This window comes from Mandrillus leucophaeus, unplaced genomic scaffold (genome assembly GCF_000951045.1).
Source record: "Mandrillus leucophaeus isolate KB7577 unplaced genomic scaffold, Mleu.le_1.0 Scaffold185, whole genome shotgun sequence".
Taxonomy (NCBI): domain Eukaryota; kingdom Metazoa; phylum Chordata; class Mammalia; order Primates; family Cercopithecidae; genus Mandrillus; species Mandrillus leucophaeus.
In genome coordinates, this window is record NW_012101865.1 from 926,468 (window position 1) to 950,591 (window position 24,124).

The 24,124-nt window shown below is 53.7% G+C and overlaps 2 protein-coding genes across 2 annotated transcripts in view; both read right to left on the minus strand.

Moving 5' to 3' along the window:
- The window catches only part of MYOM3 (myomesin 3), a 59,335-nt gene extending 45,781 nt beyond the window's left edge, over positions 1 to 13,554 (minus strand). The window contains exons 1-6 of the mRNA XM_011977862.1: positions 13,385 to 13,554; positions 9,759 to 9,937; positions 9,285 to 9,365; positions 8,362 to 8,521; positions 7,211 to 7,368; positions 742 to 837 (exon numbers count right to left, since the gene is read on the minus strand). Of these exons, the coding sequence (XP_011833252.1) occupies positions 742 to 837; positions 7,211 to 7,368; positions 8,362 to 8,521; positions 9,285 to 9,365; positions 9,759 to 9,919 (656 nt within the window). The 5' untranslated portion in view covers positions 9,920 to 9,937; positions 13,385 to 13,554. The remainder of the gene's footprint in view (positions 1 to 741; positions 838 to 7,210; positions 7,369 to 8,361; positions 8,522 to 9,284; positions 9,366 to 9,758; positions 9,938 to 13,384) is intronic.
- Positions 13,555 to 21,278: 7,724 nt separating this feature from the next.
- The window catches only part of IL22RA1 (interleukin 22 receptor, alpha 1), a 28,028-nt gene continuing 25,182 nt past the window's right edge, over positions 21,279 to 24,124 (minus strand). The window contains exon 7 of the mRNA XM_011977863.1: positions 21,279 to 23,231. Coding sequence (XP_011833253.1) covers positions 22,299 to 23,231 — 933 coding nt within the window. The 3' untranslated portion in view covers positions 21,279 to 22,298. The remainder of the gene's footprint in view (positions 23,232 to 24,124) is intronic.

The following is a 24,124-nucleotide window of genomic DNA, read 5'->3' on the forward strand; positions in this document are numbered from 1 at the left end:
TCCCTCAAGCATGGTGGCAGGGATTATGGATTGTATGTGAAAAGCACCTAGCACAGGGCTTGGCACCTGGGAGGAACTCAGCGTGTGGCAGCTGATATGAATGATGAGTGACACATATCATCTCATTTAATAAGCCACCACGCCTTATATTCCTATGTGGCCTCCCCGCATGCGCCCTGCCTCTTCTCTCAAAACCATGCTTAGGACTCACCATCTGCTGAAAGGCTGAACTCTCTCCCATGTAATTGCTTCCCCTCACATGTGTACGTCTGTGTATACAAGCACATGTGTGAGCACTGTGTACGTGCATGTGTGCACGTGTGTGTGCACTGTGTATGTGCATGTGTGCATATGTGTGTGCACAGGTGCATATGTGCGTGTATTATGGTATTTTCTTTCCCCCACAAGGAGCCTTCCCAGCATGCCTAGTTCAGCGTCCAGTCCGCGCGGCCAGCCTCTGAGTCCAAATTTCTCACCGTGTATCTCAAGGCATCGGAATCACATAGTGGGTGTGTGTTAAATATCAATTCCTGGCTCCGTTCCAGACCTGCTTAGTCTGAATCTCTGGGAGTAAGGGGAGGGTCTGTCCTGTCCCAGGAATCGGTATTTTCACCAGCACCCCAGAGACTTCTGAAGAAGGTGAACCTGGGCCGCGGCTCTGAGGAAGGGTTTGGGATCCTGCTCCAGCCTCGGCGGTGGCAGGGCCCGGAGTCATGGGTCTCTCCAGGTCCCCAGTCTCACCTCCTAATCTCCAGGGACAGCAGCCCGTAGTTGTTGGTGATTCGGTATTTTCCGGCAGGAAAGAGGCGGGGATCAATCCTTGTGTCATTTTTGTACCTGTGGAGACACAGCGGTCTGTGGCAGGCAGTGTGTTCTAAGTGGGAGGGGTCTGGAGTCTCTCGGACGGGGATTCCAGCTGCAGGTTTGTGTTTCGTTTTGTTTTGTTTTTTGAGATGGAGTCTTGCTCTGTCGCCCAGGCTGGAGGGCAGTGGTGCGATCTTAGCTCACTGCAACCTCCGCCTCCCAGATTCAAGCAATTCTCCCTGCCGCAGCCTCCCGAGTAGCTGGGATTACAGGTGCCCTCACCACGCTCAGTTAATTTTAGTATTTTTAGTAGAGACAGGTTTCCCCATGTTGGCCAGGCTGGTCTCGAACTCCTGACCTCAGGTGATCCACCCGCCTCAGCCTCCCAAAGTGCTGGGATTATAGGCGTGAACCACCATGCCTGGCCTTCAGTTGCAGTTTTGTGTTGCTTACTTGCTGGTGCGATCGGAGCAGCACTTACGCCACTCTGAGCCTCAGTTGTCCTGACCTGTGAAATGGGGGTATGAACGCACTGGCCTCACAGGGCTGCTGTGATAATTAAATGGGATGAGCATATAAAGGCTTTCCCCTGTGCCCACATACCACAGGTCCTTAAGGGTTTGTTTCCCTTCTGGGGGCAGAGAAGAAGGAGCCTGTAATTAGGGGCAGCTGCCCCTCCCCCTACCCAGCCATCCCCAGGGGTACCCTAGGACCAGGCTCCAGCTTTTCCCTTCCCTCTGAAGGGGCTTGCCAGGGAAGGAACCCCAGACCCCTGCCTCTCTTCCCAACCCCTGAGGATGGCTGTTCTTTTTGGTTCTCATTACAATAGCTGGAGGAGCTTTCAGAAATCTCCATGCCCAGTTTTTGAACATAAGGCTGTGGGAATTTGCATCGGAAACTGCTAATTGTTGTCCAATATCCATTCTCAGAGGGAAATAGAATTTACTCATGGGTCACCCAATATATGACATATCTCCTTGCCTCTCTTTCTGCTAGGTGTGGTCATATGACTTAGTATTGTCAACAGCAAGCGGGGACAAGAGTCATGTGGCTGCCCCGATGACACCCTTTGCCCCCTTTCACGTCATCGTTCCCTTTGTCCTTGGCAGGAACAGGGAGGTGCTGGTGGCTGTCTCACACCCTGAAGCTCAGGGTTGACCCTCCAGGAGTGAGCTGGAGCTCAGTCCCTGGGGAATCTGCATCCAGGCATTTAGATGGAAGAAAACAAGCTTCTAGCTTATGTAAGCCGTTAAAAACAAAACAAAACTCCAGGTCCAGGCTGCATCCCAAATCAATGAAATCAGAATTTCTGGGGGTGAGACCCTCAGATCCGTATTTTGAAAATCCTCTGGTGAGATGCGGTAGCTCATGCCTGTAATCCCAACACTTTGGGAGGCCAAGGCTGGATGATTGCTTGAGGTCAGGAGTTCAAGACCACCCTGGGCAATATAGCAAGACCACATCTTTATAAAATATTCTTTAAAATAATTAGCTGGTTGTGGTGGGGTGTGCCTGTTGTCCTAGCTACTCAGGAGGCTGAGGCAGGAGGACTGCTTGAGGCCCGGAGTTAGAGGTTGCAGTGAACCATGATTGCACCACTGCACTCCAGCCTGGGTGATAGAGCAAGACCCTGTCCCCCCACAAAAAATTGTTTTTCTTAATGTCCTCTGCTGATTCCCAAGGGTAGTAAAGCGGATCACCCTGCCCTGGATGTTGCCCTTATTTTCTGTGAACTTGGGTCTTGTTCCCCCTGCTGTGTGGACAGGACATTGGGGTGGCCTGGGGTCCTGGAGGCCTAAGCAGTAGGAACTGAGGAGTGAGGGTGAGTGACACTTAGGAGGCCTGGGTTTTGACACAGCTTGCTGTGTGACCTTGGGCAACTCCGTACCCCTCTCTGGGCCTCTGTGTCCCTGAGGCCATGGAATGGAGTCTCACAGGATGAATTCTTCTCTCTGCCCTGGGTGGGTGGCTGAGGTTGAAGAGGAGGCCTCCCAGAGAGAGGGCACCCTGGCCTCAGTCCACTTCCTTCCCTGGACCTGGCCTCATTCATGCCCTGTTTGTCTCCAGGGCAACCAAACACAGCCACACCCATGCCCCACCACGCAGCCCCCAGTCTGGCCCCCTCCTGAAAGGACCCCGGCTAAACCTCCCGCAGAGAGGGTGATGTCTAATCTGGGTGCTCAATCTCCCCAGCTCTCCAGGCCTGGGGGCCAGGGTTAGGCCCCCTACCACGCACCTGTCAGGAAGATTCCAGACACCTCAGCCTGGCCAGCTTTTCTTTTCCTGGAAAAAGCAGCTGCTGCAGCTCTGGCATGGCCGAGACAGCCGGAGACCTCAACGCTCACCCCTCCCTCTCTCTGGGCCTCAGTCTCTGCCTGTGCCATCAGGCCCTTGAAGGCACAAGCAGAGGACCACCTGAAGTGGCAGCCAGTGACAAAACAAGCTTGACTGGGACAGGGGAAGTGAGGGGCCTGCCCAGGGTCTGGCTCTGCAAGGACCTCAAAAGGAGTGAGATTTCTGTTATTTATCTAAATCTTTTTTTTGGCCTCACATATTTTGGTGTTCGATTTTACTTTTTAAGACTGCTTTAGGGAGGCTGAGGCGGGGGGATCACTTGAAGTCAGGAGTTCCAGACTAGCCTGGCAAAAATGGTGAAATCCCATCTCTACTAAAAATACACACAAAAAATTTAGCTGGGCATGGCGGCAGGTGCCTGTCATCCCAGCTACTTGGGAGGCTGAGGCAGGAGAATCGCTTGAACCCGGGAGGTGGAGGCTGCAGTGAGCCGAGATGGTGCCACTGCACTCCAGGCTGAGCAACAGAATGAGACTCCATCTTAAAAAAAAAAAAAATGCTTTAAAAAAAGAAAATAAGACCAGGCATAGTGGCTCATGCCTGTATTCCCAGAGCTTTGGGAGACTGAGATGGGAGGAATACTTGAGACCAGGAGTTCGAGACCAGCCTGGGCAACATAGTGAGACTCTGTCTCTACAAAAAATTAAAAAGTTAGCCAGGTGTGGTGGCACATGCCTGTGGTCCCAGCTACTTGGGAGGCTGGGGTGGGAGCATCGCTTGAGCCCAGGAAGTTGAGGTGCAGTGAACTGTGATTGAACCACTGCACTCCAGCCTGGCAACAGAGTGAGACCTTATCTCTAAATAATAATAATAATGATAATCATTGAATGAATAGACTTGTCTAATACGCCAGGTGAGCTGGAATATTCCTCCAGCCCTGAGGCTGGACAGAACCTCTGGAGGTCAGTCCTGGGGCAACATGTGGCCCTGCCTGATGTGACTGATGATGGAAAACCAGATCCATCAAGCCAAGAGTACTAGGGGCCACCTGAGTTGCCTGGGCTGGAGGTGGACCTGAGCTTGGCTTCTGCCAGTTGTCAGGAATGCTCAGCTCCCTGTTGTGGCAACCTCGTTGGCAGGGGTAGAAACAAATCCCAAGAGGTTTCCAAATGCCTTCGATGTGGGCCTCAGTGCCAGGGCTGAGCAGAGCTTGGCTGCGGGGCCAGGACAGCTGAGATGCTAACCTCCACTTGGCCCGGCCAACGCTGGGAGCAGTCCTCCTAGTGGAACCAGTAACTTGCCTGCAGGGACCGCCCAGTCCCCACAGCATCCCAGAGCCCAGCAGGGTACTTGGCATACTTTTTGGAATAAATTCCAGCTGGCAATGACCAGCCCTGAGGCCAGCTCCCTCAAGATGCCTTTCTTGATGGCTCCTGGCCTGAGTGATTTCTATTTCTCTGACTTCTGAAGCATTATATGTGCTTTAAGAAAAGTAACACTTGTAATGGAACAGGAATTAAAAGAAAAATTAAAGAATGTGTAAGCAAAAACTCAGCTGTATGTAAGAAAACCCAACTCCCCCTGAGGAAGAGAAAGAACTGGAATCCTTTAAAAATTAACTGCGTGTTTTTCTGCGCCTAGTGAGCCTTATCTCCTCCTTTCCCAGGCATTGTGAAGACCCTGTTTCTCTAGCTGTGCAGCTGCAAGGCCACTAGACAGATACACTCAAGTCGTAAAACACGTTTATCCTTGAAAAGTAAGAAATGATGTAATGCATGTCTTAATTGAATACCTGTCTTTGTTTCTCGCTTCTGTAATATGCTTCCCCCTGCACAGATCTCCCCTGCCCCCAACCCACAAAATGCTTAAAAGGTCACCGGACTCTTTGTTCGGGGCTCAGTCCTTTGAATGTTAATCCGACTGGGTTGGATTAGCTAAATAATTAAATAATGCCTCCTCAACCCCCTGGTCTCTCTGATTCCTTAATTATCCCATAGCAGTAATAATCACTCTCCTACTCTCTAGGCCAGTTGAAAGAGTTATGGGCTTAGAGGCAGGAGACCTGAATTTGAATCCTAGCTCACATTGGCTGTGTGACCTTAGATAAGTCACACTACCTCTCTGAGCCTTGATATCCTTACCTGTGAAATGGGCGTAATAGTTCCTATCTCATGAATGGCCCTGATGCTCAAATGAGAGTGAAGTTCTGGGTCATTGTAATGTGGATTCACGTATAAGAGGCTGCTGTTTTCCTTTGTGTTTTCCATTATTTGTGCCTCTATTCTCTCTCCTGCTAGACCATCGGCTGTTCCCTGTCAAGATCTGGCTGATATACAGCCTCTTCTGAGAAGCCTTCCTGGATTCTATGGGCTGAGGTAGCCCCTTCTTCCTTTTCACCCAGACTCTTTGATCTCAAATATCACCCACGAATATACTTCTTTGCATGTTGATGTTTCTTTTCTGGGCTAAGAGTTAGTTCCTTGAAGGTGAGATTGTGTCTGGTTATTTCCTTTCTTTTCTTTTTTGAGACAGAGTCTCGTTCTGTTGCCAGGCTGGAGTGCAGTGGTGCAATCTCGGCTCACTGCATCCTCTGCCTCCCGGGTTCAAGTGATTCTCCTGTCTCAGCCTCCCAAGTAGTTGGGATTACAGGCACCCGCCACCACACTCAGCTAATTTTTGTATTTTTAGTAGAGACAGAGTTTCACCATGTTGGCAAGGATGGTCTCGAATTCCTGACTTCAGGTGATCCACCTGCCTCGGACTCCCAAAGTGCCGGGAGTACAGGTGTGAGCCACCGTGCCTGGCCGCTTTTTTTTTTTTTTCTGTGAGACAGGATCTTACTCTGTCATCCAGGATGGAGTGCAGTGGTGCAATCATGGTACACGGCAGCCTTGACCTCAGCTTCCCAAGTAGCTGGGACTACAAGTGCAGGCCACATGCCCAGCTAATTTTTAAATTTTTTGTAGAGATGGGGTCTCCCAGCTGCCCAGGATGTTCTCAAACTCCTAGGTTCAAGTGATCCTCCCTCCTTGGCTTCCCAAAGTGCTGGAAGTGGGCCTGGGCTTGTTTGGTTATTTCTGTGCCCCAGTGCCTCAGTCAGGTCCTGGGACAGATGACACTCTCGGTAAATATTTGTTGAAACCACTTCCTCATCCCCCAGGGTACTGGGCAATGGGCCTTAGATACAGGGGGCACTCAGGAAAGAGTAGCTAAGCCATGTGAATGACGTGTCTTCTTCTGTGGTGAGACTGAGACGTGGGCCGCGGCCATGCCCACCCCGATCTGTGCCTGTGCAAGAGACCCCCGCCCCTGCTCTGCCCCTCCCCAAGTGAGGCCTAGCCTCTGGCGTTCTACCCTCCCAGGAATGGCATTTCCTGTTTTCCCAGCCCTTTTCAAGTTCTGAGGTTTCCATGCTATTGTATTAAATTCTCATCACACACAAGCTGGACAGGAGGCCTTCAATCCATTCTTCAAAATAGGAAATGGAGGCAGGACCAGGGAGTTTAAGAGGCATGGCTGAGACCTCACACTGAGTAGAGAGACAGAAAGCGAGGGTGGGAACACAAAGCTCCCCCCTGCCCCTGAGGCCTGTGCTCCTTCTCTGTAGGCCCTGCCCTCCCCATCTTCTCCCTGCCCCTTGGCCCCTGCCCCGCCTCTCACCATCATCCTCAACCCTGGAGACACCCAGCTTGCAGCACCTGCCTTCTCATGAGACCAGAATTATATTTTTATGAGGGCTGGCTCCCCAGGGGCCCAGTCTTCCAGCCCCAGGCTGGCTGGGGGGCAGCTAAGAATAACCCAGGCCTAAGCTGGGCGTGGTGGCTTGTGCCTGTGGTCCCAGCTACTTGGGAGGCTGAGGTGGGAGGATCTCTTGAGCCCAGGAGTCAACACTGCAGTGAGCTATGATCACTCCACTGCACTCCAGCCTGAGCGAGACCCCGCCTTTAAAAAACAACCCAGGTCTGGTTCCTCAGCAGCTGCTCTATTTGGTGGGTGGACAGAGCTCAGGGTTCACGGGTCCACAACAAGAAGTCCTGGCAGAAGTACTGGATGTGAGGAACTCACTCGTGACCCCAGAGGCCCAGAACCCCCTCCTGCCCCAGCGGCTTACCAGGTGACCTGGGGTGGTGGCGAGGCCTGGACAGTGCAGGTCAGCAGGACCGTGGTGTGCTCCCAGACAGCATGGGAGCGAAGAGGGATCCAGAACCAGGGCCCGCGGCCAGAGCACAGCTCTCTCAGCTCCTTGGCCTCCTGGACCTTCTCCTCTGTCTGGAGGCGGAAGGAGGTGTATGACGCTGTGAGCCAGGGACCACCTCTCTGCCATCTTCGCCATTACCTCCCCACTGACACCCAGACTCTGTAGTTAGACCCACATGGGCTGGAGCTCCCGGTCCCCCGCACTAGCAGAGCAGGGTGGCACTGTGGGCAGGGCATGGGCTTCGGAGCCAGCTGGCCTGGGGTCAAGGTATTAACTAGCTGTGGTACCATAGGCAGGTCCTCAGTGTCCTTATCTGTAAAATGGGGATGATAGCAAAATCCCCTGCCCGCTGTGGGGGTGTGGGGGTGAAAGTCACGACACTGAGAGAGCCTGTGTAAGTGGGAGCTGGGGAAGAGATGTGGAGAGTGGCTCAAATCCTGATACTCATCAGGGCTAGCGTTTCCTGAGGGCCTTCTGTGTTCTAGGCAGCGGGAAAGTCACTTTCCAAACCCAGTCTCATTTAAATCCCACCTCAGCACTGATAATTGTTACAATGATGTCTATTTTACTTTATTTATTTATTTTTTAAATTTTGAGATGGAGTCTCACTCTGTAGCCCAGGCTGGAGTGCAGCGGTGTGATCTTGGCTCACTGCAACCTCTGCCTCTCGGGTTCAAGCGATTCTCCTGCCTCAGTCTCCCAAGTAGCTGGGATTACAGGCCCGGCTAATTTTCATATTTTTAGTAGAGACAGGGTTTCACCATGTTGGCCAGGCTAGTCTCGAACTTCTGACCTCAGGTGATCCACCCACCTTGGCCTCCCAAAGTGCTGGGATTACAGGCATGAGCCACTGTAATCCCTGTTTTACAGATGAGAGCACTGAGGCTCAGGAACAGGGTTGCACTTGCCCAGGCTCACACTGCTGGAGTGTACAGGCATCAGATGCAAACCCAAAGCCTGGACTCTGCCTAGGACGTCCTGATTCTTGGGAAGGGGGTGAGGATGGCAGCAAGTGGTGCGTTGCAGGTCCCAGGCCCTGGGGGCTCCACAGCCCACACCCTTACCCGCTGCCTCAGCATCTTCCAGTTCCGCCTCTGGCGCAGCAGACGGTGGGTCCGCAGGAAGGCGATCTCGGTCCTCTCCCAGTCATTGCCGAAGCCCACTCGCTTCTGCCCTCGCTCCTCCAGCTCCACGGCAGACGTCTGGCGTCTCAGCTGGGCTTCCCTGCCGTGACAGAGGCCACTGGGGCTCAGGCAGGGATGGGGGCACCTGGGGCATCTTGGCCAGTTCCATTCCCCATGCCCAGCAGTGCCAGGATGCTTTAAACTTTGGGAGGACATGCGTGACTTTGCATCTTCCCTTGCCTCCAAAACAGCCTGGAAGGGCCCTGCTTACAGTCGGTGCTTAATAAACAGTTGACTGTTTTCATCGTTTTCAAGGCTCTTTCGCAAACCTTTGTTCATCTTGTTTTCACAATACCCAAGTGGCCAGGCCTTAGTGTCCCTATTTTATAGGGCAGGGACTGAGGCTCAGCAACCTGCTTCAGGTCAGCCAGGACCACGACCCAACCCTCCTAGCCCAGGAGCCTGCCCCAAGCCGGATGCTGCTTCTCTAAGCCGGCACACTCAGAGGCTTCCTTAGTCTCTGGCCTCGTGGGAAACTGGGGCCTGGTTTACTTGCTCCTTCTGTCCTATTCCTAGCTCCCTCCCCTACCACGTGAAGCCTGGAAGCCTGTCGGTGAGGTGGGCCCCCACCCTCTCCCTTGGGGATGGTCCCCGGCTATGACACGTGCACCCTTCCAGAGGGTGGTGTGTGGTCTTTGTGGGCAGGGAGCACTGGGCTTAAAATCCTGTCTAGACCCTTATTCTAGATGTGGGATTTTGGGCAGGTTCTTTACACTCAGGGTGAGAGGCCAGCAGGGAGGCCGGGGACTGGACAGGATGGCCCCTTCTCAGCCAGGGCTCCCTGGGAAGCAATTCTGACTTACCAAGACAGCTCAGAGGAGGCCGTAAGAGCCAGGGCTGCTGCCAGGGCGTAGTCTGCGGCGCTGAACTCATGCTCTTCCTCGCTGCTCTCAGAAGGAGGGGAGTGAACGGCTCCTGAGGGATTGGCTGGGGGCTCCCTGAGATTAGGGCTGCATTTGCCCACCTCAGCCTCAGGGCACCAACAGGCAGGGCTGTGCCTCCCTCCTCATACCAGTCTCAGAAAGCAAGGCTGCATCCCCCCCAACACTGAATGTGCTTCCCTCCTCGAACAGGGTTTCCAGAGGACAGGGCTGTGCCTCTTCCATCACATGGGGGTCTCCAGAGAGCCAATTGTGTCTCCTTCCTCAGATAGGGGGCTCAGAAAGCAGGGATGTCCCTCCCCCCCATCAGGTTGGAGCCTCCAGAGGGCTAGGCTGGGCCTCCCTCCTCAGACCGGAGGCAGGGCAGTGGCTGGGCAGGGACCCCGTGGCTCCCACCTGCTGCGGAAGGTGTGCCTCCGCACGGAGGAGCCCATGTGCAGGCTGTGCTGCCGCTCCTCCTTCCGCTCCTCCTCCTGTCGGTGCTCCAGCCTGTGGACCTCCATGGTCTGGGGGGGCCGGGGGTCCCCCGTACTTCCCAAGCTGTGCGGCAGAGTCATGGCTACGAGAGCAACAACCTGTCAAGGCCAAGGTCCACGGTCATTCCACCAGGTGCCTGCCTGTCCCCTCCCATGCAGTCTTCCCAACATCTCTAGGAGGCTGGCAGGATGGGGGAGTGGGGGTGTCCTCTCTGTAGTGGGCAGACAGGGAAACTGAGGTCTGACAGGGAGAGGGACCTGCCCAAGGTGGCAGAGGCAGGCTCTGAGCCTGGCTTCTCCTCTACCACACGTGCTCCCCAGCTGAGTGAGCAGAGCCCCACGTTAGGGAGCAGGGCCCTGGCTTCTAGCTGCTTCCAGCTGCAGCCCAGCCCTTGTCTCGCTGTATGATCTGGGGCAAGGTTTTCCCTTCTCTGGGCCTCAGTTCCTCAGACAATGAGTGATTGAAACTGTGATGTCCACGGCTCTGTCTTTGACTCAGGATGGGCAGGTGTCCCAATTCTTCCTGCACCGGCCATGCTCAGTCCTACCTCTGAGCCTTTGCCTTCACTGGTTTCCTCTCCCTGCACACCCTTCCCCCTCCTCCTGGCCTCCTTAACTCTAGTCATGCTTCAAACCCCAACTGAGGGCATGCTAGTTAGCACAGAGACTCTGAATCCAGCCCACAGGGTATGATCCCAGCTCCTCATCCCAGCTTACAAGTGTGTAACCTTGGGAAAGACTCATGACTTGGCTTCCTCATCTGTAAAATGGGTCTACCAACCTCCCAGGGTAGTTGTGAAGGTTAGATAAGTGCTTGGGGCTTAGTAAGTACAACATAAGTGTTAGACATTAGCATTATTTTTCTAAGAAGCCGTTCTGAAAAACTACAGGCCACCTAGAATTTTCCCTCTTCTAATTTATTTCGTACTTATTTTCTAGCACTCCACAATTTAGCATTGATTCAGACAATGCCTTCTCTATGTAATTATTTTGTATCTGTGCATCTTGACTGTTCAACAAGATTGTAAGTGAATTAAAAGTAACGATAGTGAGAACTTACTATGTGCCAGGCCCATGTTAGTTTTCAAATGCATTATCCCCGGTCCCTGCAATAACCCAAATGAGGACAGCACCATTATTATCCCATTTTACTGATGAACAGGGGCAGTACTTGCCCAAGGTCACCCAGCATGGTGATAGGGCCATGACTGGCAGCCAATCCTTAGCCCAACCCCTAGCCCTTCTGACCTCTATGTCATATGTCCACTCAAGGCGAGGCCATGGCCGAGGGTGGGGACATGGTGGGCCACAGGGCCTTTCTCTTCATAAGGGGATTGCAATGTACACATCTCCTTTTCGTTCCTGAGGCTCAGGTCTAGGCCCCTCATGGCGCCCAGTGGGGCTGGATCACATTGACCCGGGGGAGGCTCAGGAAGCTGATCCATGGATATGAAGAGGCAAGTAAGGGGTGTGGGAGGCCCGTGCGCTTTCTGGCTGTGGATTTTTGCACTAAGTTCTTTCTCAGATCCAGGCTTCTGTCACTGCTGGGTCTCTGAGGGCCCCTCTGATGCTGAAGCTGGAATCCCTGGAATGGCTTTCACACCTCCTCCAGGTGGGAATCCTGGTCTGCAGACTTCTGGCATGGGAGGGTTCCTGCCCAGACGTGGGGATGGAAACAGAAGAGGGATGACCGCCTGCCTTGGCCCGCTCCTGTCAGCTTCTGTGGGGTCGTCTCTGTGCGGCCCCTGCCTCTCTAGGGGGGCCTGCTGGAGGTGGCAGAGTGTGTGTGTGTGTGTGCGTGTGTGCGTGTGTGTGTGCGTTTGTGTGTGTGTGCGTGTGCGCGTTTGTGTGTGTGTGCGTGTGTGCGTGTGTGTGTGCGTGCGTGTGTGTGTGTGTGCGTGTGTGTGTGCATATGTAGGCTGTCTTCTGCCTGGACGTGAACACAGCACCCAGGTGAGCATTTCTCTAAGTCCATGACATGGAAGGTGAACCCACTGGCTTTACTGGAGAGCCCTTGGCCTGGAAGGGGCATGTGGTGGGGGTGTCGGGGGCTGGGGCTGCGGAGGGTCAGTCTTAGTGGGCTTTTACCCCTTCTGCCTCCTGGAAGTTTGCTCCTTTTGGGTGTCTGCAGTTGTGGGCATCAGGAAAAGAGAGTGGATGGCTGCAGGGTTAGCTGGGACCAAGGGCTGCCCCTGAAGCTCCCTGGGCTCCTGTTAATCATCTCAAATGACATAATGGGACAGTCACCCTCTTTGGCTTCGTATCACCCCCTCCTGATGGAAGAAGTTCTCCCTGCACACAAAGAAGTGACTAGCTCTGCTCATTCTGCTCTTTCTTCCTCATGGCCCAGGAGGAGAGCTGCTGGGTACCACCCTAGGTGGAGCCAGGACCCCCCACTCTGCCCCAGCTTTCCTGGGACACGATGGCCCTGGCTCCAGTGGCTGAGAGTTAACATTCCCTGGCACCAGCCACTGGCTGCCTTCCCCTGGATGCTCTGTTCCTGATTAGCACAGCGGGCAGGGGCCTGGCGCGCGTCCCTGACCTCGGGGCCTCCAGCAACCAGACCCCTGGCTTTAGCGGATGAGCCACCAATTCTTTTTAAAGCACTGACTGATGCGTGGGATTAAGCAGGGACAAGTTTGCGGCCTCCCTGCCCTTTCCCGAAGGACCAGGGTGCCTCTTCCGAGAACACCGTGTGTGCCTGCGTGAAGGGGAAACTGCCCCCTTTTCCCTCTCTTGGGGTGCAAAAATCTGGGTCAGAGGTCCCACCGCGTGGCCTTCCCAATTCCCCTCTGCTTTGCTCCCAAGCCTCCATCTGCGGAGGAGGCTTCTCCCCTTCTTCAGGAGGGAAAGAGAAATGCATAGCAGTTGAGCCAAGACCCCTCCGAGAACTGCCGGCAGGGGAGCTGCGTTGGAGGCGGGGTGGGGTGGCTGGGAGCAGAGACACATCCTGCGCGCGGCGGGCAGCACAGGCCGGGACGCGTTCTTAGCCAGGGGCTCCACCAGCTTCCGCGAGGCCGAATCCTGCCTTTGCCAGTCATGAGCTGAGGCAACTCCTTTCCCGTCTGGGCCTCGGTTTCCTGCCAGGCACTGGATGAAATCTCTTCCAGCTCTAAGATTTGGGATCTGAGGGCTCGCTCTCTTTCCCTGCCTGTGGGGCTGGCCAAGCCGAGCTCAGCCAGCTCCGCTCTGAGTTCGTGGAGCTTGCCAGCTTCGCCGGCTCCCGCTGATCGCTGCTCCATCGCAGGAAAGACTCCAGTTCCCAGGGCAGCCCCCACCCTTTTTTTTTTTTTTTTTTTGCAACTTTCACATCACAGAGAGCTCAGCTCTCAGAAGACCCAGGGCCACACAAAACAGTGGGATGCGGCAGGGGTTTCTGGAATCCCCTCCCATTTTCACTTGGGTGCTGCCTCAGCACAAATTTCCCAGGCTCCTTTCACAACACACAACCGCGCGCACACGCACATACACCCACAGAAATCACTCCCCAGTGGCTGACTCTCAGGAGGCATCCCTCCCCAGCCCTGATTTCCGGGGGTGACTCACAGAGCAGTGTGCCCACTTAGGAGTCTCTGGGGAGAAGATTCCAGAGGCCGAGAGGGTCCTTGTTCTCTTCTTGCCCTCGGCTCAGCGGGCACCAGGAGAAGAATGCGATCCCGGAGCCTGCACCGTCTTAAATATAGCAGCGCCGAGACAGTACGATGACAATGGATGAGAACTATGGCATGGGGGACGGGGGGCCAAGGGGAGGGGCCGTTCCGTGTCTCCAGCCTGCTGGGCAGCAGCGACAGGTGGAGCTGTCCCCCGCGTCCCCCGCACTGCGCCTCCTCTCAGCTGGGTCCTTTCTGCCCAGCCCCAGCCCCCGGAAAGGAGGGAACAGCTCAGGCCTGGTCGTTTATGGAGGGCAGATCCCGTGCGGCGTTCCCAGCTGTCGGGAGTTCTGATCTGAATTCTGCCCCAGCTGACTGGGTGCCCTGGGGAAGGCGCTCAGCTTCCCCGAACCGACTGCCTTCTGAAAAACGGAGACAGTGACACGGGGCACCGGGACTTCACGAAGACGGTGGAAGGAATATGACCTAAGAGTGAATGTTTTGTGCTCAGAAGTTGTCACTGGCTAAAACAGCAATGTGGGGCTCCTGGTCCCTCCACCACTCCAGCAGTTACTACACAGCCCCCGCCCTGACCACAGTCATGTGTGTGTGGTGTGGGGCAGGCAGGAGGAGCTGGGGAGCCACCTACTGCTTCACGGTCCAACCTGCTCAGGCTGCCAGAGTGGCCACTGCAGGGCCCTCATACAGGGTAAACGCACCCGATACAGATAACTGAAGAGCACCCCAAGAGTGACCCTGTGTGGAAGACCTGAATGTGCATTCTGAGCTAAGGAATCTGGGAGTGGCCAACCTGTTTCTTACCTACCAGGAACATTGGAGCCCCTGTCCCATCCCTTCCAATGGAACACTGGCCATACAGGGGATTGAGGCCCTGAGTTTTGGGTTAAATGAAGATTGCCAGGTGGAGGTCATTAGGGGAGGGTGTTAAGTGAAAATGCTCTATAAACTGCATGCTGTTTGCAAGGGGCTGAGGTTTTCCCGACCAGTCGGCTGCCACTGGTATGTTGTCCAGCCTGCCGCCCCGGACCATTTCTGTATGTAAGGTGGTTCTCCTGTCCAGTTCACCGCCACTGGACTCTCTCCCCTGTAGGCAAGTCCCTAATAAACTCCCATGTTTCTTTTCCTTCCTTCTTTTCCTTCCTTCCCTCCCCTTCCCCTTCCCCTTCCCCTTCCCCTTCCCTTCCCTTTCTCTCTCTGTTTCTTTCCAGTCAGAGTCTCATTTTGTTGTCCAGGCTGGAGTGCAGTGGCATGATCTCAACTCACTGCAACCTCTGCCTCCTGAAACCCCCATGTTTCGTTTGCTGGCTAGGGATCCTTTATTTGGCCTCTCAAACCTGGTGCCTTCCCTACTGAGGTTAACAGGTGTTTGGCACCACACCTCTTCCCACCCTTGGCCCTGCCCTCCCATTCCCTCAATCTCAATTCTTTCCCCCTCACATTCATTGGCACCTACCCTGTGCCAGGCCCTAACCTACAGGGGAAGTCAGGCACTTATGACAGGAGGTGATCAGGAAGGTGTACCTGGGTCGGGTCTCAGAGAACGAGCCAGTGAGGGGAAGGCTCTATCGGCCCCCAGCCAGAGAGCGCAGCTTCCCTCCCTCACCCCTTCCTGGGAACTCAGGTGGCCACCAACACTACACCTGTCACTGTTGCTAGTGCCTCGGGGACTCCTCACTGGAGAGAAGGAGAGAGAGAGCACCAGTGAACTCTACAGGCAAAATCTGAATCCCCTGCCCTATTTGAAAACCCCTTTCTAAGCTCTGCTGTGGCTCTTTCTTACAGCATCTTTTGGGGGAGAACCTTTCTCTCCCATCTTCTATTGACCCAGTCGAACAAGGGCTTTCCAAGACTCATCTTCATACATTTGCTGTGAGGGGTGAGTGTGAGTGAATCTGTATGAAGAGCAAAGAGGGGTTTGAGCTTCCAATTAAGCAGGAGACAGCCATTTAAACAGGTCCTCTAGCCCATCCTCCCAAGGCAGTCTGGAGAGATGAATGAAGGTGCATTGGAGAGGCAGGGTGTATCTTGGAGTCCAACCGGCTTAGGCTTTCAATTCAGTCCCACAACTTACTAGCTGGATGATCTTGGGGAAGGCACTCAGCCAGCGTGGTTTGATTATCTGTACAGTTGAAGACAAGCATTTCCACTTTGCTGTCTGATTGAAAATGTTCAATTAGTCTGGGCATGGTGCATCAGTGGGCCGGGTGCGGTGGCTCACGCCTGTAATTCCAGCACTTTGGGAGGCCGAGGTGGGCGGATCATGAGGTCAGGAAATCGAGACCATCCTGGCTAACATGGTGAAACCCCGTCTCTACTAAAAATACAAAAAATTAGCCGGACTCACACCTGTAATCCCATCACTTTGGGAGGTCAAGGCAGGCAGATCACCTGAGGTCAGGAGTTCATGACCAGCCTGGCCAACATGGTGTTAGCCATCTCCACTAAAAATACAACAATTAGCCAGGTGTGGTGGTGGGCGCCTGTAATCCCAGCTACTTGGGAGGCTGAGGCAGGAGAATCGCTTGAACCCTGGAGGTGGACGTTGCAGTGAGCTGAGGTGGGGTCATTGCACTCCAGCCTGGGTGACAAGAGTGAAACTTTGTCTCAAAAAAAAAAAAAAAAAAAAAAAAAAAAAGGAAAAGGAAAAAGAAAAGAAAATGTTCAACCAAGAACCATGAAACCTTCAGCACAGTGTCTGGCCCCGTACAGACGTTTGCTAAATGAAAGCTCTAGGAATACTGATGGCTTTCTCTTAGCCCATGCTTCTGTGGGGTACTAACGGGACCAGTGCCGTTACACCATCACCTTGTCTCTCCATAGCCTCAAATCAGCTCCCTAGAGGGACCCCCATTACACCCGCTGTTGTAACAGAGTTGAGGGTGGGTGTACTGCATGGCTGTGATGCCATAAACTGCCAAGCAACACGGTTGACTTCTTCTCTTTCTTATGCCTTTGACTACTGGGGACTGGTTCCCATGTATCTCTTTGTTGACGTTACCCCGGTGAAGCACTAAAGTCATCACTAAAGTCATCACTCTGTAAACATGGTCAACCCTAAGGTCATGCGGCTAAGCAGAGAGATTAGATGACTTGATGTTATACAAGCCTTGGTTTAAATCCCAAACTCTGGTACCTCTAACTCACTAACAGGGGGACCTTGGCCTCCTTTCTGGGCCTCAGTTTCTTTCTCTGTAAGTGGAGGACACGTTCCAAGACAGCAGGGAACTTGCCTGCCTGACCGTATCCCTACTGCCGAGGACAGTGCTTGGCATACAACTGGGCCCTCAATTCACACATGTTTAAAAATGTATCAGTGGGCTGGGCGCAGTGGTTCACGCCTGTGATCCCAGCACTTTGGGAGGCCAAGGCGGGCGGATCATGAGGTCAGGAAATTGAGACCATCCTGGCTAACACGGTGAAACCCCATCTCTACTAAAAATACAAAAAAGTAGCTGGGCGAGGTGGCGGGCACCTGTAGTCCCAGCTACTCAGGAGGCTGAGGCAGGAGAATGGCGTGAACCCGGGAGGCGGAGCTTGCAGTGAGCCGAGATCCCGCCACTGCACTCCAGCCTGGGCGACAGAGCAAGACTCTGTCTCAAAAAAAAAAAAAAAGAAAAAGAAAAATGAATCAGTGAATGGTTACTGTCTTAGTTTGTTTGGGCTGCCATAACAAAATACATTAGATAGGGTCATTTATAAATAATAAAAGTTTATTTCTTATGGTTCTGGAGACCAATAAGTTCAAGATCAAGGTGCTAGCAGATTCAGTGTCTGGTGAGGACTCGCTCTCTGCCTCACAGATGGCGCCTCTTGTGGAGTCCTTGTGTGGTGGAAGGGGCTAGGGCACTCTCCTCAACCTCTTTTATAAGGGCATTAATCCCATTCCTTTGTGTGTGTTTTTTTTTTTCCAAGACAGGATCTTGATCTGTTGCCCAGGCTGGAGTGCAGTGGTGCGATCATGGCTCACTGCAGCCTCAACCTCTTGGGCTTAAGTGATCCTCCTACCTCAGCCTCCTGAGTGCTGGGACTACAGGCATGCACCACCACACCAGGCTAATTTTTGCATTTTTTGTAGCGTCAGGGTCTCACTATATTGCCCAGGCTGGTCTCAAACTCCTGGCCTCAAGGGATCCTCCCACCTTGGCCTCCCAAAGTGCTGGGATTACTGGTGTGAATCACCATGCTGGCCTCTTGATCCCATTATTGAGGGCATAGTCTTCACGGTCTCTCAAAGATCCCACCTCTAGCTACTATTACATGAAGTTTCAACACACAAATTTTTGGGGGAACTCCAACATTCAGACTATAGCAATTGCCTATCTTGCAGAACTCTTGGGAGACTCAGGTGAGGTTAAATGTGTAAAATACCTACTATAGTACCTGGCTCATCTTTCTTCTTTCTCCCCTCTCCTTTTCTCTTTTATTCCCTTCCCTGGACTTATGCCCGTTAAGAACAAGCTGACTGCTCTGAACCTCCACACTGTTTCTCTGACAGCAACCAAGCCTGTGACTTTCTCCCCGCCTGTGTTGACACTGTACCTGCTTCAGTCTCCCGTCACTCCCTCTGTCGCTCTTGCATTCCAGTTAATTCCAACTGCTGTTCTTCTCATATGGACTGGCCAAAGCTTATCTTCCCTATGCCCCCTTTCTCCTTAGAGTGGGAAGGGAAAATGGGCTCCAGTAGCCAAAGGGGCTGAGCAGCAGGCTCTGGGGTCAGAGTTGTTCCGTCAGCCTCAGCACCAGCAGGGGAGGTGAGGGCTGCCTCCATCTCTCTGGCTATACCTGCCTCAGCTTACTGTTTCTGTCCCATGGTCTGGAATGCAGGTGGGGACAGCAACAGGGGGCAAGCATTGGTGACATCAGGCCATAGCCTCCCTGTCCAGGTTGACACTCAGACTTGAGAGGGACACAGAGCCTCTGGCTGTCTGGGAATCTGAAGGAGCTCCAGTCCCGCTGGCCCAGTTTTCGGGGTGGAGACTCAGGCAAGCCCTGTGTGTTCCTAGAGTCGGGAGCTCGGGAGGTCAGAGGTTTGCAGGCATCACAGCCATGCAGTACCCCCACCCTCAACTCTGTTGCAACAGCGGGTGTAATGGGGGTCCCTCTAGGGAGCTGATTTGAAGCTATGGAGAGAGAAAGTGATGGTGTAATGGCACTGGTCCCTCAACTTGCTTGAGAGGAATCACCAAAGAAGTTTATGAAAAATACAGATTCCCCCCAGCACTTTGGAAGGCCAAGGCGGAGGATCACTTGAGCCCAGGAGTTTGAAGCCAGCCTGGTCAACAGGGTGAAACCCTGTCTCTACAAAAAATACAAAAGTTAGCCAGGCATGGTGGTGTGTGTTTGTAGTCCCAGCCACTTGGGAGGCTGAGGTAGGAGGATCACCTGAGCCAGGGGAAGTGGAGGCTGCAGTGAGCTGTGATCATGCCACTGCAATCCAGCCTGGGTAAAAAAGTGAGGCTCTGCCTCAAAAGCAAACAACCAGATTCCTAGAAACTATGAGTTTAGCAGATCTGGGGTGGGGTTGGGGAAGCTGTATTTTTAGTAAGCTTCCCAGGGTATTTTCATGAACCGGGGCAAGTAATCTCTGTGAGCCACATTTTCCTCCTTTGTAAAATATCAATAATACAACCTATGATGGAGCCAAGGGTACCAGGAGGATGAGTGATCAAGTACATAAACTGCCAAGCAACATGGTTGACTTCTCTTTCTTATGCCATTGACTACTGCTACTATTATATTACTAGTCGTTTATTCCTGGGCTTGACTCTGCCATACTTCGTAGGCAAGTGACAACTTGGAGAATTACCTCCCTCGCTGGGCAGGGTGGGGCTGTGGAGATTCCTGGAAATGGAATTGGACCCAGGGCTCTCAGGAACGATGAGGTCCCCAGCCAGCTCCCAGGTACGCGGACGCTCTTCTGGAAACTTCTGGCTGGTTCCAGCTCCATCTGCAGGCCTGGGCTGCCCAGGAGCCAGGAGACCTCAAGGGTCATGCAGCCTGGTCCCTGCCCCTCAGTCGAGACAGGGCCAACCTGAGGACGGGTGAGTCACAGACTTGGAGCCATCCACCCCTCTCTTCAGACACTCAGACTCCACCCTCCCAGAATCATTTCTGAAATGTTTGCCACCCGGAGGAGGGCAGAGAGCTTCGTGGTCCTGTGAGTTGGAAGATATATTTATGGCCCTTAATAAAAAACTTCTTTTTTGAAATGGAGTCTCTCTCTGTTGCCCAGGCTGGAGTTCAATGGCTGGATTTTGGCTCACGGCAACCCCTGCCTCCCAGGTTCAAGTGATCCTCCTGCCTCAGCCTCCCAAGTAGCTGGGATTACAGGCGCCCGCCACCATGCCCAGCTAATTTTGTACTTTTAGTAGACAGGGGATCTCATCATGTTGGCCAGACTGGTCTGGAACTCCCGACCTCAGGTGATCCACCCCCCTCGGCCTCCCAAAGTGCTGGGATTACAGGTGTGAGCCACCACGCCTGGTCTTAATAAAAAACTTCTGTAGCTCCCGGGTCTCATTTACTTGGTGAGAATAGTCCACCTGTTAGGTTGTTTTTCACTAATAAACAAGGTGAAGACAGTTAACCTTTGGCCAAGTGTGACCCAAGCAACAGGAAGTAGACTTGTTTGCAGTGGGTGGGGAGAGGGGAGCCGTCATCCGGCTGACTTGGCTGCCGTGGAGGGCTGAATGGGCTGGGGGTGCTGTCCAGGGAGACCCATCCCTCTGCACGGAGGTGTTGGGTCTAAACCAGTGACACCGAGGAGAGGTTAAACATTAATTACCGTCAGATAAGAACACCACCACCTGTCACTGTGTCCCAGGAAAGGGGAGGGGTGGGGAAGAGAAGAGATGTAGCTGGGAAGAGAAGGACACTGTCCACTCTGGGAAGGGTCCCTCTGAGGCGACTGATGTTACATCCTCTTTCTCAGAAATGTTCAGAAAAGGCTTTGGAGGCCGGGTGTGGTGGCTCACACCTGTAATTCCAACGACTCGGGAGGTTGAGGCAGGAGGATCACTTGAGCCCATGAGTTCAAGACCAACCTGGGCAACACGGCGAAACCCTGTCTCTACAAAAAATACCAAAAATTATATGGGCATGGTGACATGCACCTGTAATCCCAGCTACTCAGGAGGCTGAAGTAGGAGGATCACTTGAGTCCAGGAGGTCAAGGCTGCAGTGAGTCGTGTTCATGCCACTGCACTCCAGCCACAGGGTGAGACCCTTTCTCCAAAAGGAAAAAAAAAAAAAGACTTGGGAGCAAGGTAACCAGGAGCACTTGTCTCTGGGGACCCCATTAGGAGGCCTCCCCTCCTTAGTCTCCACTAGTCTCATCCTCCAAGAATCCAAACAGGTGTGGAAAGCTTCCTCTCTCGATGAGGACAAAAAGCCCTCGGTTTGTGCTCCAACTCTGTCACAGCCTCAATAGTGGGATCTCGGGCGGTTCCCCTCTCCCTCTGGGCCTTGGCTTCCTCATGGTAGGGGTCGTCTGAGATGCAGTGATACAGAGGGTATGACAGCAGTCTGTACAACAGTGCCTCTGTGGGGCGTCAGGGAGGCCGGATGGACAGAGGCCATCTGAGATCACCCCTGCCACCCCCAGTGGATTCTGCCTACGATCTCAGGGAGAAGGTTTCACATCATTTGTCTCTGAACTCTGTCTCTAGAAGGCCCTGCAGTCCCTCCTCTTTCCCACCCCAGACCCTGTCCTGAGGAAATCCAGGTCATTTAAGCCCATGAGAAAATGCCAGGTGTGTCTGAAGCCAATCCGAATTGGGGGAGGGGTCACTCTTTGTGTGATGTAGTTTTCTAAAAAAAATCACAACAGGAAATAGCTACCATTTATTGGGCACTGCCCGTGTATCAGGCATTATTAAGCGCTTTAAAGACATGACTTAATTTCATCTTCACCACAACCCCATGAGGTAGGTGTTATGATCCCCAATGTTACAAATGAGGAAACCGAGGTTCTGGGCACTGATTCATTTGTCTGAAGTCACACAGCTTGTCAGTGGTGAGGCTGGAATTTGAGCCCAGATGGGCTGAACCCAAGGCAGAGTTCGCAAAGTTGTGACATCAGTACCGTGTGTTACTGTACCCGTCCAGGGGCCACAGCCCTTACCTTCCTTTCAAACTCCATTCTCAGGATAGGGTCTGAAACTCCTGCCTGCAGAAAAGGCTTGCGTGTCTCCCTCCCTGGTGGACCCGCATTTCACTTCATTCTAGCAGAGGAATGAAGCTGAAATCGCACAATGTCAGGCAGTTGCCCTGGCTGGGAATGAGCTCCAGGCCACACCCCTCCCTAGAGTCTTGCCGTCCTGCTGGCCCTGGCCTTGGCAGAAGTGCAGGTTGCTCTGGTTCTGCCCAGCCTCCCACAGGATGTTCTTTTCCAGGCTCTCTTCTCACCTTTGAGCAATGACAGCAGAGGCAGGGGCCTCATACTCTGTTGAGCTAGATTGTGAAACTGGCCAGGAATGGGGCAAGGAGAGGCAAATTCCCCGAGCACTTTGAATCCAGGGTGTTAGGAGGCGGGGCTCTGGATCTCAGGGGTTTCCCTGCATTTCCTCCTTGCACTGTCATTTCTGCCTTGCAGGTCTCAGCGAGCACGCGCTTGTCTACACAGGTTGCTCCCCAGAGCTCCTCTGCAGCGGTCCTTATCATGCTGCTTTGCTCCGGTGGGGAGTGCACCCATGGCAGGGGCCCTGCATGCCACTCCCTCTGCTTCTCGCAAGGGCACCCGTCTGAGGCTGGACCGCAGAGTGTGCGGCATGGGCAGGCATGGGATTGACAGCCAAGGATGTGACACTGGGTAGGGACAGGGAGGAAGCCCCAAGACTTTCCCATTCCCCTCAGGACTCCCACTGTACGGTCAGGGCCAGGCCTCTGAAAAGAGAATCCAGCTCTGTGGGCTGCTCCAGGTCTGAGGTCTCAGGGGCTAGGCTCTTGGCTTCATCCTTGGGACACACAAGAGACTCCAGCAGGCCCCAGGAACTTGGACCCTGGTCCGAGGGGGAGCATGGGGGGGAAGGAGGATGCAAAGGCAGGGACATGGGGTGGCCCTCGATCTGGACTGAGGAGAGGAGGGGGAGCTGGCCCTTTAGGTACTGTGGTGTCCCTTCCTCCCCACTGTCTAGCACATTCAGGTCAGATGTTCTGTCTGTGCAAACTCCCAGAGGCTGGTGCAATGATTTTGCTTCTTGGGATTCCTCCATAGCCAAGGAGGTCACCTCCTGCAGAGAAAGGCCACCTGACATGCAGCTTCCAGCGGGCGGCTCTTTCTGAAGCTGACCTTTAGGCCTAAGGTGTTTAGGACTAGAAAGTGTCACAGTGGGGGAGTCTTTGCCAGAACCTTCCACGCATACCCCATAGGAGGGAGGCCAGCTGTCTGGAGTTGCCTGAGGGGCATAGGAGGGAGGCTGGACCTTAGAGACGGCCTGTGGGGTGTAGAATGGGAGTTGAGCTTCAGGGGTCACCTGAGGTGCATAGGATGGGGGCCCGACCTCAGGGGCAGCATTTGGGGCATAGGACAGTGGGGAGAGGATCTGGGGAGGTGGCACGTTGGCGGGCTGGAGGATGGAGATGTCCGGCTGCCCTAAGTAGGTGATCTCGGACAGGCTGTGCCGCTGTGGAGGTCCTGCGGGCTCCCTGGGTCCGGACACCCTGATCTGGGAGTACTGGACAGGCTGGGCCAGACTGCTGGGGCCGCTGAGGTCAAAGACAGGGATCAGGACGTGCTCCTGGATGAAGCGCAGCGGCTGGAAAGTCAGGACTCGCTGGACGTTCTGTGCAGGGACGACAACAGTCACCCCCCCGTGGTTAGGGTATGTCCCAAGCTCCCTGCTGGTGATGTGGGTGGGTGAGGTCCTCCATAGGGAGGCATCTGGGGGCTTTTTCAAGATGCATCTGTCCCATATCCCCATCTGCTTCCCAGAGACTCCTCTAGGTGGAAGTGTCTCCCTGAAGGGACGGGATCTCTCAGCTCTTTGGTTCTGAAGTCTCGGTTATCTCAGGGAGAGAGATCTAGGCTCTGGTTTCTCCAGGAGGCAGATAATCCAGGGAGAAGATGACCAGGAATTGGGGTTGCCTTGGGGCCTGCTCTGGAGGTGTTGGCCCCGCATTGTTGCTTGGCCCACGGGTCCCTGAGGGCCTAATACAGGGTCAGGGTGTGAAAGGAAGGAACCAGAAGAGACTGGGGGAGCTTTACAGAAAACGCTTCATCTGGACTTGCACACGCAGCAAAACTCCCTCAGAGCTCCTCTGTCCCTCCGATGGGCAAGAGCAGGCTCCGGGTGCCCCAGGTGGCTCAGCTTATGGCTTCTGCAGTGGGCCTTGCTGCTCTAGCAGAGGCGGCACGGGCATCAGGTAGGGGCTGCTGATGTGATTTGTGTGACTGGTGTAGGGCTTTCCATTTTATTTTATTTTTTAGGGGGGGGGTTCTGGTCTTCACTTGCTAGACAAATTCTAAAAGAGCTGTAACAAAGGGCTTTCCACTTAACAATTAGTTTTGCCATTTAAAATTTTTCTGTTTAAAATGGCTGGGCGCAGTGGCTCACGCCTGTAATCCCAGCACTTTGGGAGGCTGAGGCGGGCTGATCACCTGAAGTCAGGAGTTCGAGACCAACCTGACCAACATGGTGAAACCCTGTCTCTACTAAAAATACAAAAATTAGCCAGG